We start from the raw sequence: 13,442 nt of genomic DNA on the forward strand, positions 1-13,442 counted from the left end.
ATCAAAAAAGTGTAAGCCAGTACAGAATTGGGTTCAAACTGCCCATAGTGCTTCTTGAGACAATTAGCATGAGGTATACAAATCTGATTCCTAGTTTGAGTAACAACAATGCAAACAAGAAACGACTCCTGAAAAGGAATTACACTCATGTAAAAATACTGTTTAGCAAATCAAATCCATACCTTTAGATCAAGTCAGGAGTTCAGAGGGAAAGGCTGGATATGGTACTTAGGGACATGGTGTACTGGGTAATATTGGTGGTAGGGGGATGGTTGGACTAGATGATCATGGAGGTCTTTTCCAACCTTAATGATTCTATGATTCTATGATTATGGGTTAAAAAATATAGAATGAAATCAGAACAGAAAAAATACTCTGGGACCAAAACACAAACAAACTTACTCCCATCCAAACCAACTTATTCCCATCTATATTCTCAGGGTGTTTGGAAAATAAAATGCAGCAGAGTAGAAAGCAGAACTATGCTGCATTCCTGTACTGATTAACACATCTTTATATTGATCTCATTTGAATTCATCTGCACAATTCTCTCTAACATCATAATCTAAATTGCACAATAAAGGCTTTTTAAACACATGGCATCTTTCTAGTAGGTAAGCTACTCAAAAGAAAAATATGAACCTCTCCCACTTTTTATTCACTTTTTCCTGCATGGAAATATCAAGGCTATTTCCTCTATTCTTTACTCTAGTAAACCTTGGTCAATATAAACTGGGATAAAGTATGTGCCAAATTCTGATTTTGACATGATTTAATATTTTCTCTGCATCAAAAGTCTGATTCTCTGTGGTGCTTATTTCATCCTCCTTAAGTAACCCTATTGAGTTGATCTTGACTTAAAGTCAAAGGCAGGGTTTCTCTACACCACAGAAACTTGGGAAAATGAATCTGAAAGTCAATTTGAAAGAGAATTAAGATACGACAAAAAAGGTCATTTAATTCTGCATGAGAGCTACCCACACATGTATTCATGTGGATTAGGGAATTCACTTTAAATTCATATTACTCATTATTTTGGATTAATTGCCAAGCGTCCCCCTGTAGTCAAGCCTTGAGAGATGCAAAAGCCATGGTCAAGAAAGAAAATTCACTTGTTTTTCCTTTGTGTTACTAAGAATTCAGAGGAAAACATAAATAAATGAGAAAGAAAAAATGGAATGGGTCTAACTTGTAAATAGTGAGTTATCCTCATCTTCCTCTTCCTCTTCCTCTTCCTCCTGTCTTGTGTAGAGGCAGGAAGAATCTTCATAGTTGGTTTCATGAGGCACATTTTCTTTATTGTCATCGCATTCAATCACAACAGTTGGCACTTGTCTCATGTCTGGAAGGCCTCCAGGTCCTGTTTTTGTAACACTATCACCTGTATGTAAACCAGAGCTGTTGGGAAAGAAAAACAAATAAATAACCAGCAAGACATCTACTGGGTTTAAAACTGAATGCACATTAGATTTAAGGGACAACACTTGTTAGGGAGATGTAGAACAGCATACAGGCAGACATACTAGCAACTCAGGACTAAGAACCAAAAAGCTACAGACCATACAGTCTCTTAGAGGGAATTGCACCAGCTACTCAGGGCAACAAGCAATCTGGTGTCTGTACGACCTCTCCACCAGAATGTAGGCAGTAAGGAGAAAATACCTCACCTGAATGCAAAAGCTGGAGTAGGAGAGTGGGAGGAAAGAAAGGTATGGATTTTAGAGGAAGATTGTAGGCAGGCAGAAGAAAGCTAAGATTTGCACAGTTGCAACTTGTTGATTGGCTTGAAGGGAAGACAAGTGCATGACTATCTGAAGCAGAGGGGACCAAGCATGTGAAATGGAGCTCAGAGAAAACAGATTTTGGGAGGTAGTGAGAATAACAAGGGAGGGAGCTAAATCCTGGGAGGTCTGTTTGCTAATGACACAGTTACACGTGGGGGCTGCAGTGACAACATCCCTTCTCCTGTTCCTGCTGCTCACTCCAGCTAGGTGCTGTAGATCAATCTGAAATGCTATCTAAAGTCACATTTCTTTTGCCACATAAAGTTTCCTGTAGGTTACTGTGTTCAGACCTGCCATTAGTATTGCTTCCATTTAGCTTTGCCTATGTTGTGATTTCAAAGTCCTTAAGCAAGGAACGTATCAATAGAAGTAGTAAAACGGGAACATGAGGAGGGAATAGCCTGAAGCTGCATCAGAGGAGGTTCAGGATGGATGTTAGGAAAAGTTTCTTCACTGAGACAGTGATTGGACACTGGAAACTGGCTCCCTAGGGAGGTGGTCACAGCACTGAGCCTGTTGGAGTTCAAAAAGCCTTTGGACAATACTCTCAGACATATGGTTTGATTTTTAGGTAGTACTGTATGAAGCCAGAAGTTGGACTCAGTGATCTTTGTGGGTCCCTTCCAACTCAGGATGTTCTGTGATTCTGATAGCTCATCTTGCTTTTCCAATACAAAATTAAAATGAGAGTCTGGCAGGCAAAAATGATGGCTGATGAAGATTATTCCACAGTCAGCAGAAACTGCTCTCCCTCCTAAGTCTCAGCTGAGGCAACAGCTATACAAAAGGTGGGGAACATATGCCTGTTGGACACTTTGTGTAAAACTCTCATTTTACTTTGCACTGGAATACAGGTGTGAAACCAGATGTGCTGGCCAAGCTACACGTAGGGCAAACTTGGGTGTGATGTTACTAAGAGCTGAGTAGTCTCACTTCCCTTAAATATTTTAGCCTACTCAGAATACCAGAGCCATTCCACATCTTGAAAAAATACTGCATTTTCTCTTTAAATGATTCTTTACTGAGATGACTTGAAACACTTCTCTTTCTTCCAATCCTAAATTTAATGTGCACTGCCAGATGCCAATGGCTGCCAGATAACATCCCAGAAAAAACACTTTTAAAAATGTACTTCTGGGTATATAATGCTTGGCCACAATGAGTTTAGGGATTAAAGAGAATAAAAGGTTTCAAGAGAATAAAAGGTTTCAGATTCCGTGAGCAAACCATACCATGTTGTAATCATCACATTCAGCTTCCAAGAAAGCATTTTGTTAACTGTGACATTTATCATTGGGGATTAACCAATAATGAGTTGCATAGCTTTATTGTATGCCTTGAACACAGGAACTCTATTTTCTTAGTGATAGCCTATGTTTTGTAACACAAAGTATGGAAGGCTCATGAAAAACTGGCTTGTGAATTTGTGCTAGACTTCAATGAGCTTGACCTAAAACTTTTTATCTCAGCAGTAGTTTTAGAATGCATCAGTTGAATTCTCCCAATAGCACACAAATGCACTACAGTCCTTAAAAACTTTAAACTAACTTATAAAGCAGAGATATACTTCAAAAATTTTAATTTAAACTTAATTTTAAAAATATTTTTTCTACATAACCTATTTTTAAAACTCCTTTAAGAAGAAAGGCAGGAAATTCAAAAGCCTAGAATTAAATTCCCAAGAGAAACTAAAATACAGTGAAATTCTGTTAACACTGTTAAAAAAAAAGTTTCAATGGTGAACATAACCACTGGATTATTCATCTACTTTTAAAACACCATATACACAGAGAGTAAGTACAAGTTCAACAAGTCCCTTCTGGAAATGTAAATGTAAAGAGCAAAAAATAGTTCAGCACCCAGGAACATTTGGTGCTTCACTGTTATGTGAAGAATGTATGTAGGTTACAGATTCATCTATTTGAGTGTGCACATAGGGCAGCAGATATCAAAGTGGTTCAACAATTTAGGTTACCAAGCAGGTAACAGCAAGAAGATTTACAAATTACCACGCTAGATCTTTATTTGACCTACTTCTCTAGAAACAGAAGGTTTCTCATCCCATTGTAATTTTTCTGAATCATCCGCTTTCTTGCTAATACTACTTTCTATTTTAGACCCCTCATTTTTCCTGATGTTTTGTGTTTTTCTTGATTGAAATCAGCCTTTTCCACATCATTTTGACTAAATCAGCGGTCTAAGCAAAGCACTTATGAAATACATGCAGTATTGCAGTACACTTAAGAAAGACAAACTGAGGTCACTAGATATTTCCATTGTGTATAAATTCCTTTGGGTCATTAGCAAAAACAACCCCCACATGGTCAGGTGGTCTACACCACAATTTCTTTTTAGCATTATTCTACAAAAAACACACTGTTGTTTCAAACAGTCTATTTTAAATCATCATGTTTTATAACAAAATTAGAGAACAAAGCCACAGCTAAGCAAGTACTTGCCTTAAGAAGATAAATGTATCTTAACACACAGATTTGAATAATTCATAGCTGACTAGTACAAGCACTTGCACTTACTGTTGTATCATCTTTATGTGATCAGAATGGCAAAACAAGTTACACTGCTATAGCTTGCAATGTTTCTAGTAAGAAAATATTTTAATGAAAAATCAGAATTTAAGTGTATAAGTGACTCATGTGACACACAAAATCTAAACAGAAAAAAGTAAAATGTCTCCTGTAAAATCTAGTGGGAAAAAAAAACACGTGCTTCTCATCTGTCATCCCAGTCTCTTTGATTTTTGAATAAAGAGGTACATTTTTATCAGCATGTTTTCAGATCCACAGGACACTGTTCTGTACTTATCAGTTAAAACGAAAATCAGAAATAACTTCAAACAACTGTATATATATTTATACTACACAGAGATGTGAGAGACAGACAGAAAGAAGGCAGTGCTACAAATATTAAATGTTTCTATCCTTAGGCAATACTAAAGTTTAAACAAGAAGTAATTCTCTTGACAAGTTTTATGGAAGAGAAACATTTTCTGACTCAAATACATTTTACAAGATTTACAAGACACTGGCAGGGATGTTTAATGCATTTTATTTCATAAATATACTGTCTGAAGCTGAATTGTATGTCCCAGAGGAAATGGTCTCACAAACTGTCTTTTGGATACCACCATTTTTCACCATTCTGTCACAGGTTCAGTTCCTGCACAGTGAGATACATGTATGACCACTTAACAGCTCTTTACATTAAAGAAACTGATGCCTTGATAGCTGAATCAACATTTGATAGTGTACAAGACTCTTGTACAAGCTTAATCTTCTGATTAAGAATTTAAAAGCAAATGTCAGCTCCACAAACCCTTCTACCTGTAAATACTATGAAAACAATAATTGCAGTAGTAGAGGAAACAGTCATTACCTGTTATCTCTTGTGAATTCAAACTTTATTCAAACTTTATTGATTTGCTTTGACAAGGAGAATAAGTGAAGTACTCAAAAATACTTTATTTCATGATTGAAATCAACTAAAAAAAGACTATGAAAAATCAACTGTCTGCCATATCATGAACTAGGATTCATTTTCATTTTAAATATGAAATATCAGTGTCACAACCTTTACTCACTCTATTCTGCAACGTGATGTAATTGTATCATATTACGAAATTGTTTTTTGCTTATTCAGTTTTCAACAAGCAGCACAGCTTCAGCTTCAAATTCATAGTTGAAACAACATCACCTTTAAATCAGTTAAATATGCTTGTAGAGGTAAACTTGATATAGAGGTAGATGTAGAGGTAAACACCTAGAAATTGGAGCATTCATTGCTGTGGGGCAACAGATGACATAGTTAAGTCATACTCTGAGAGATCTCACTGGGCTCTGGACAACAAAGTGCCTTTTGCTGGCAGCGTGAGCCAGACTGTAAGGTTAACATCTCACCTGCGCTGGGGATGACATGAGTGTTGCTGCCCTCAAATGAGCCTTTGGGAGCCACCAGCTATCCTTTGTGCTCAGTGCACCAAGCTTTGGGGTGATGCAGATGTATCTGACCAGCCCTGCTGACAATAGGAGAGGTAGTCACTGGGCACAGGAAACACCGTGGGGATTGTGAATGATCTTTTCAATCCTACTGCTAAAGCCCTTTCACTGATGGGAATAAAAACTTCCCTGGTAGTCCTAACAGTCTTCCCCCAGCAGAGAATTCCCCCAGGCTGCAGAAACCTTAGCTCCTTTCATATAGCCACAGAGATCTTGCTATCCCAGTACCGAAACAAACTGACAGTGGGGGACAGCCTCTGTTCCCCTGACTATTTTTAGTGGCAGCAAAGAGAATCTGCCATCCCTAATAGAACTATTTTTTAACTGTGCAATACAATGAAGGCAACATTATTGCAAAGAGGTATTGGGTCAAATCATTAGGCATTTTTGTCTGCTACACCAAACATTTTAGCTTCCTGTCTAACAGAAGGATGATCTGATGGTTTTAGAACAAAAACTGCCCTTGGTACTAAGCTGAATGTCATTTTTGGACTACCTTCTCTATTCTGGGACTTGCTCAATTTTTGTCTACAGGTTGAAATAAACTTTCCAAAGCTTGCTGATCTCACAACCTATGAGGACAGCTTGCATTTACACAACATGCTTCACTTATTCAGACTCTTTGAAGCAGCATCCAGAGATGCTCACAAGTGACAGTAATGAAAAACAGCCCCAAGGTGGATAAAGCACTTCTGATTAAATGTACAACCTTCCTCCAGATGCAAATGGGTAAGAAAGGAGCTGCTGTGGAATGGGTTAAATACTTATTTTAGGATGAGACGTATCATTTAATTTAAATTAATTGAAATAAAATAAATAGTATACTAAAAACCCTGTAAGTGACTTGTAGGAAGTCCTCACAGGTTTCTTTGAGCTAATTCATAATACTAATCAGATACTCCGACTGAGTGGCACACTTGGTTTTATTGCTCTATGTCTGAATCTTACACTTCCTTTTCTTTTTTTCTAGCAAACCTCCACATAACTGGAGCTCTGCAGTGCAGTATATATTGCAAACCAGACATGTCATATTAACCTCTTTTCCACTTGCAGTATTACCTAGTTCCATAAACAGAACAACAGGGTTCAGGAAATTTGGTCTTTTTTACCCTTCTGCCACAAACCTGCCAAACAAACCTGAAAAACCTTTTTCCATGTCTGTTTCTCCAGCAATGATTGCCCTGAAGGTGTTAGATCCCCAGAGAAGAGGCCTGATTCAAGTACTGTAAGCATAGATGATGATATTGACACTGAGGCTAGGAGGAAACAGTGCATGTAAACATGTAATTTTAAAAGTTGATCCATTACCTTTCTAGCCTTTGCATGGTCATGGCTAGTGTTTTGTTCAGTTCCTCTATCATCCGGCAACCTGAAGGGTGAATGGGCAATGTGCTGGACCCAGAAGGCAGGTGCTGGCTGTGGCTGCTGTACTGGAGCTGGTGCTGGTGAGCTGCTAACTGGGATGGCAGGACAGTGTGATGGTGCTGACTCAAAGGCTGCTGGGAGCTCTTCTGTGTGGAATAGGATGAGAGAGAGAGGTCTGCCCCCCCTAAAGGCATGCAAATCATGACTTTCTTTGGAGGTAGTGGAGGTGACAGTTTAACTGGCATACAAGGCAGTTTCACAGGAGCGCCAGGATCTAGAACAGAAGAAAGAGAGGCCCTGGTGTTAATTTTCGTGGCAGTGAGATGGAGGTCAGTGTACCTGACTGGGTGCGCAGGTACTGAGGTTGAAAGTCAACACAGGAGTGTGCACCCCTTCCCTGATGTGACAGATGATGCTGCATAGCTTGCACTCAGCACGGTGTTCAGAAAAAGAACTGTTGTTTTTCAGCACTTCTGAGTCTCAAAAAAACATCCCAGGGCTGTGCATATCCCTTAACACATTAAGTCATGCTTAAAAAGGCTTGTGGCACACTTCAACGCTTTAATGCCCTAATCCTCCGAAACAGCCCTTTGAGGTAAGCACAACCTCTCCTGCTCAACAGGCATGTAAATGGGGGGAGCAATTGGCTGTCTGAAGTTATAGGATGACTCACCACCATCACTGCCAGAGCACAAGCTGACCATTCTCATCTGCTGCGCTGCAATTACTACAAGTCACATTTCTTACAGCTTTGTAACGTGCAAAACATCTGGCATTAAAATTACATTACAGGGCAAGAAAGAAATGAAATAGAGTTTGAAAACTAAACAAGAATTGTCTGGAAAAATGAAGGATACAGGACGAGAAAATGGTAAAAAGGGTATAAGAGAGTTAAGATTAATGTATTCTTTTACAGAAGACTTGGCAGGCACTTTTCTAGGGACTCATGAACTGAATCTTAACCTTTTTAACTCTAGGCATGTTCCTTGAATCACATAGTTGACCTGCCAGGCAAAGACTCCCCTGACTTCCATGGGAAATAAATGAGAGGTCTGTACCACAAAACTCTGCCAGGACTTAACTGCAGGATGCAGACTTTTGGAGATGCACTGTGAAATGTTTTCAGAAGGAAGAAAAGGTAATGGGAGGGCTTAAAGATCCCAAGATGAGTGTAGTCAATGGTCACAGTGCATGCCAAGAGCAAAGAGAATGAGAAGATATCGCAGAATCACAGAATTGTCTAGGTTGGAAGAGACCTCAAGATCATCGAGTCCAACCTCTAACCTAACACTAACAAGTCCTCCACTAAACCGTATCATTAAGTTCAACATCTAAACATCTTTTAAAGACCTCCAGGGATGGTGACTCCACCACTTCCCTGGGCAGCCTGTACCAATGCCTCACAACACTCTCAGTAAAGAAGTTCTTCCTAATATCCAACCTAAAACACCCCTGGCACAACTTAAGCCCATTCCCCCTCGTCCTGTCACCAGGCACATGGGAGAACAGACCAACCCCCACCTCGCTACAGCCTCCTTTAAGGTATCTGTAAAAAGCAATAAGGTCACCCCTGAGCCTTCTCTTCTCCAGGCTGAACAATCCCTCAGCTGCTCCTCGTAGGACTTGTTCTCCAGACCCCTCACCAACTTTGTCGCCCTTCTCTGGACCCGCTCAAGCACCTCGATGTCCTTCTTGTAGCGAGGGGCCCAAAACTGAACACAGTACTCGAGGTGCGGCCTCACCAGAGCCGAGGGACAATCACTTCCCTAGCCCTGCTGGCCACACTGTTTCTGATACAAGCCAGGATGCCGTTGGCCTTCTTGGCCACCTGAGCACACCACAGGCTCATACTCAGCCGACTATCAACCATCACTCCCAGGTCCTTCTCCACCTGGCAGCTTTCCAACCACTCATCTCCCAGTCTGTAGCACTGCTTGGGGTTATTGCGTCCCAGGTGCAGGACCTGGCACTTGGCCTTGTTGAACTTCATGCAGTTGACCTCAGCCCATCGGTGCAGCCTATCCAGATCCTCCTGCAGAGCTTTCCTACCCTTGAGTAGATCAACACACGTACCTAACTTGGTTTCATCTGCAAAATTACTGAGGGTGCATTCAATGCCCTCATCCAGATCATCGATGAAGACATTAAAGAGGACCAGCCCCAGCACTGAGCCCTGGGGGACGCCACTACGGACCGGCCTCCAACTGGATTTGACTCCATTCACCACGACTCTTTGGGCCCGGCTATCCAGCCAGTTTCTAACCCAATGAAGCGTATGCCAGTCCAAGCCATGAGCAGCCAGTTTCTTGAGTAGACGGTGTCAAAAGCCTTGCTGAAGTCAAGGTAGACCACATCCACAGCCTTTCCCTCATCCACCCAGCGTGTCACTTTGTCATAGAAGGAGATCAGGTTCGTCAAGCAGGATCTGCCTTTCATAAATTCATGCTGACTGGACCTGATTGCCTGGTTGCCCTGCAAGTGCCACGTGATGACACTCAAGATAATCTGCTCCATGAGCTTCCCTGGCACTGAGGTCAAACTGACAGGCCTGTAGTTCCCCGGGTCTACCCTTTGGCCCTTCTTGTAGATGGGCGTCACGTTTGCTAGCCGCCAGTCAACTGGGACCTCCCCCGATAGCCAGGACTGTTGATAAATGATGTATAGGGCCTTGGCCAGCTCCTCCACCAGTTCTCTCAGTACCCTTGGGTGGATCCCATCCAGCCCCATTGACTTGCGCACATCCAAGTGCCGTAGCAGGTCGCCAACCATTTCTTCGTGGATACTGAGGGCCACATTCTGCTCCCCATCCCCTTCCACCAGCTCAGGGTACTGGGTATCCAGAGAACAACCGGTATTGCTGCTAAAGACTGAGGCAAAGAAGGCATTAAGCACCTCCGCCTTTTCCTCATCTTTTGTAACAAGGTTTCCCCCCGCATCCAGTAAAGGATGAAGATTCTCCTTAGTCATTCGTTTTGCGTTGATGTATTTGTAAAAACATTTTTTGTTGTCTTTTAACGGCAGTAGCCAGATTGAGCTCCAGATGAGCTTTGGCTTTTCTAATTTTGTCCCTGCACTGCCTCGCAACATCCTTACAGTACTCCCTAGTGGCCTGCCCTCTTTTCCAAAGATTATAAACCCTCTTTTTTCTCTGAAGCTCAAGCCACAATTCTCTGTTGAGCCAGGCCAGTCTTCTTCCATGCCAGCTCGTCTTTGGGACAGACTGCTCCTGAGCCATTAAGATTTCCTTCTTGAAGAGTGCTCAGCCTTCCTGGACTCCTCGGCCCTTCAGAACTGCCTCCCAAGGGACTCTACCAACCAGTGTCCTGAACAGTTCAAAGTCAGCCCTCCGGAAGTCCAATACAGCGGTTTTACTGGTCCCCTTCCTGGCCTCGCCAAAAATAGTGAACTCCACCGTTTCGTGGTCACTCTGCCCAAGACAGTTTCCAACCACCACATCTCCCACCAGTCCTTATCTGTTTGTGAAGAGAAGGTCTAGCGGGGCACCTCCCCTGGTAGGCTCACTAACCAGCTGTGTCGGGAAGCTATCTTCCACGCTCCCCAGAAACCTCCTAGACTGCTTACTCTGGGCTATGTTATGCTTCCAGGATATATCTGTGAAGTTGAAGTCCCCCACAAGAACAAGTGCTGATGATTTTGCAACTTTTGTCAGCTGCCTGTAGAACTCCTCATCCGTCTCCTCATCCTGGTTTGGCGGTCTATAACAGACCCCCACCAGGATGCTTCCATTGTTGGCCTTCCCGCTGATCCTAACCCATAGGGACTCAACCTTATCATTCCCAGCCTCAAGTTCCACGACATCAAAACTCTCTCTTATATAGAGAGCCACACCGCAACACCTTCTGTGCTGCCTGTCCCTTCTGAAGAGCCTATAGCCAGACATTGCAGCACTCCAGTCATGAGAGTGGTCCCACCACGTGTCCTTGATGGCAACCAAGTCATAGCCTGCCTGCCACACAATGGCTTCCAGCTGTTTGTTGCCCATGCTGAGTGCATTAGTGTAGATGCACTTCAGTTGGGCCATTGCCTTCTCTCCCAGCCTTGCCATTGCTACCCCTGGCACAGCTCTAACAAGCCTTGTTTCAGCCCCATCCCCCTTCTCACCTAGTTTAAAGCCCTCTCAATGAGCCCCGCCAGCTCCTGGCCTAGGATCTGTTTTCCCCTTAGAGACAGGGACCCGTCTGTGGCCATCAGGCTGGGTGCCAAGTAAAGCACCCCATGGTTAAAAAAAACAATATTTCTGTGTTGGCACCAGCCTCTGAGCCACATGTTTATCTGGTGTGCTTTCTGTGTCCTCCCTGTACCCCTGCCTGTCACCAGAGGGATGGACGAAAACACTACCTGTACTCCCGCTCCATCCACTAACTGTCCCAGTCCCCTAAAGTCCTGTTTGATGGTCTTCAGGCTTCTCTCTTCAGTGTCATCACTGCCAGCTTGGACTACTAAAAGAGGATGATAGTCAGAGGGGTGAAACAGGCTGGTAAGCTTTCTGGCAATGTCCCTGACCTTGGCCCCAGGGCGGCAGCAGACTTCACTATGGGTAGGGTCAGGCCGACAAATAGGGCCCTCTGTTCCCCTGAGAAGGGAGTCGCCCACAACAGTCACCCTTCTTTCTGTCCTGGTGGAGGCAGTCCTGAGACGTGGAGTCGACTTCCTCGCCCTAGGCATCCTCCTGGGTAGACTTTCTACCTCTTCCTCAGCTACTGGTCTCTCAAGCTCCAGGGCCTGTTGCGTAAGGGCACCTGGGAAGGTGGGGCCAGTAGGGGAGGCATTGCCTGTGATGTCAAGCAGGGACCTGTCTCCATTCCTCCTCAACTCCTAGGTCCCCTCCCTCTGCCCGACAGCAACAGGGCAGGGGGTCCACCCCCATTTGGGGTGTCTCACCCCGGTACCTGTCCTTCAGGCCCTGCAGAGAGTTGTTCCACAAGTCTGTCTCCTGCTCACTCTCCCTGATATCCCTCAATCTCTCGACCTCCGCCTTGAGTTTTGCCACGAGGCGGACCAGGTCGTCCACCTGCTTGCACCTCACGCACACAGTCTCTCTGCCCCCCGCGGGTGGTAGTGGCAGGCTCAGGCACTCCCTGCGCTCAGAGACCTGAACTGCCGCAGTTTTGGGCAGGCAGTCGGTCTGGGTGTGTACAGACTTCCTAGAGAGAGCACCGTGCCTCGTGGAGACCATTGCAGCTGAGATAGTGGTAGACTGCCGTTAGAGGAGGTGTTCGTATGGGTGGGGGGGGAACGCTCTGCCCTCCCTACTTGCCCTGCCTGGGCGAACTGCCATGCCAGCTGCCGCGCCACTCCCTTCCAACATGCCATGCCCTGGTCACCCGCACTCCTGGTTGCCTGCGCTCCCTAGGGGCAGCTTTTGAACGGCTGGGGAGGGGGTGCTGCTGGCTCTGCCTACGCCTCCTTCTCACCTCGTTCACCTCCCTTGCAAGGGCTGCTGGGCCCTGGCGGCTCCCTTGAGTGGGCTTGATACCGGAAGAATTAGCCCTGCCTGTCTGATGCCCCGCTCCGCTACAGCATGCATCTGCCCCGGAGCCGATCGCCTTGGCAAGTGGCCCAATATATTGAGCCATTTGCCGAGCCACAAAATATATCATATATTTGGCTCTGCAATGCTCTGCACACTCTTTGGCCTCTTTTTGCTTCAGTTCACACTTGCTGTAACATGGTAAAGGAACTGAAGGGTCAGAATCTTCTTATGACCTGAGAAGGCTTGGCAGTAAGATGTTCTCTAGTTTCAAATGTCATCACTCTCCTGAGCAATATCCGATTTGTAAAGTCCTTTTCCAGATGGTTAGTTGTAACATAAACTATCCTTCTTGCCCCCTTTACCCCTTCTTTCCTTCTGGCCTATTCTGGGTATTGCTTGTACTAGGATCCGTATCTACTAGCCAGAGTGCATGAGGTGCATGATACTAGGACTTAAAAGCACTAGCACTTCTTGAAAATGATTACGGACAGTAAGGTGGAAAAAGACTATGCATGGGGCCAAGCTCAGGATTAGTACCAGACTTTCTTTAGTGCTAGCTTTTTAGTCAGAGCTTTGTTTCATCCACAGTATACGTTTGATACTGGTGTTGTGCTACAATAGAAAAACCACACAGACAGTAAATCTTCCCATTCTTCAAGAGACAGGAGGGGTAAAGGGTGTGCAAAGATGAGAGAGGCATGAAGAGAAAGCGGCCTTCCCTCATTGTAGAATGTGAGAGTTACAAAGGGGAGAACCCAAGTTTTTCCATTTTCCATGCAATATCTT

The 13,442-nt window shown here is 43.9% G+C and overlaps 1 protein-coding gene across 7 annotated transcripts in view; it reads right to left on the minus strand.

Annotated features, from left to right (window-relative positions):
- PHACTR1 (phosphatase and actin regulator 1) overlaps positions 1-13,442 on the minus strand; it is a 319,696-nt gene that overhangs the window by 54,999 nt on the left and 251,255 nt on the right. For all 7 annotated transcript variants that reach the window (XM_068670495.1, XM_068670494.1, XM_068670498.1 and 4 more), the window contains 2 exons: positions 7,106-7,436; positions 1,190-1,398 (listed from right to left, as the gene is read on the minus strand). In XM_068670495.1, the coding sequence (XP_068526596.1) occupies positions 1,190-1,398; positions 7,106-7,436 (540 nt within the window). The remainder of the gene's footprint in view (positions 1-1,189; positions 1,399-7,105; positions 7,437-13,442) is intronic.

The sequence above is a fragment of the Anas acuta genome, chromosome 2 (assembly GCF_963932015.1).
Source record: "Anas acuta chromosome 2, bAnaAcu1.1, whole genome shotgun sequence".
In the NCBI taxonomy this organism is placed as follows: Eukaryota; Metazoa; Chordata; class Aves; order Anseriformes; family Anatidae; genus Anas; species Anas acuta.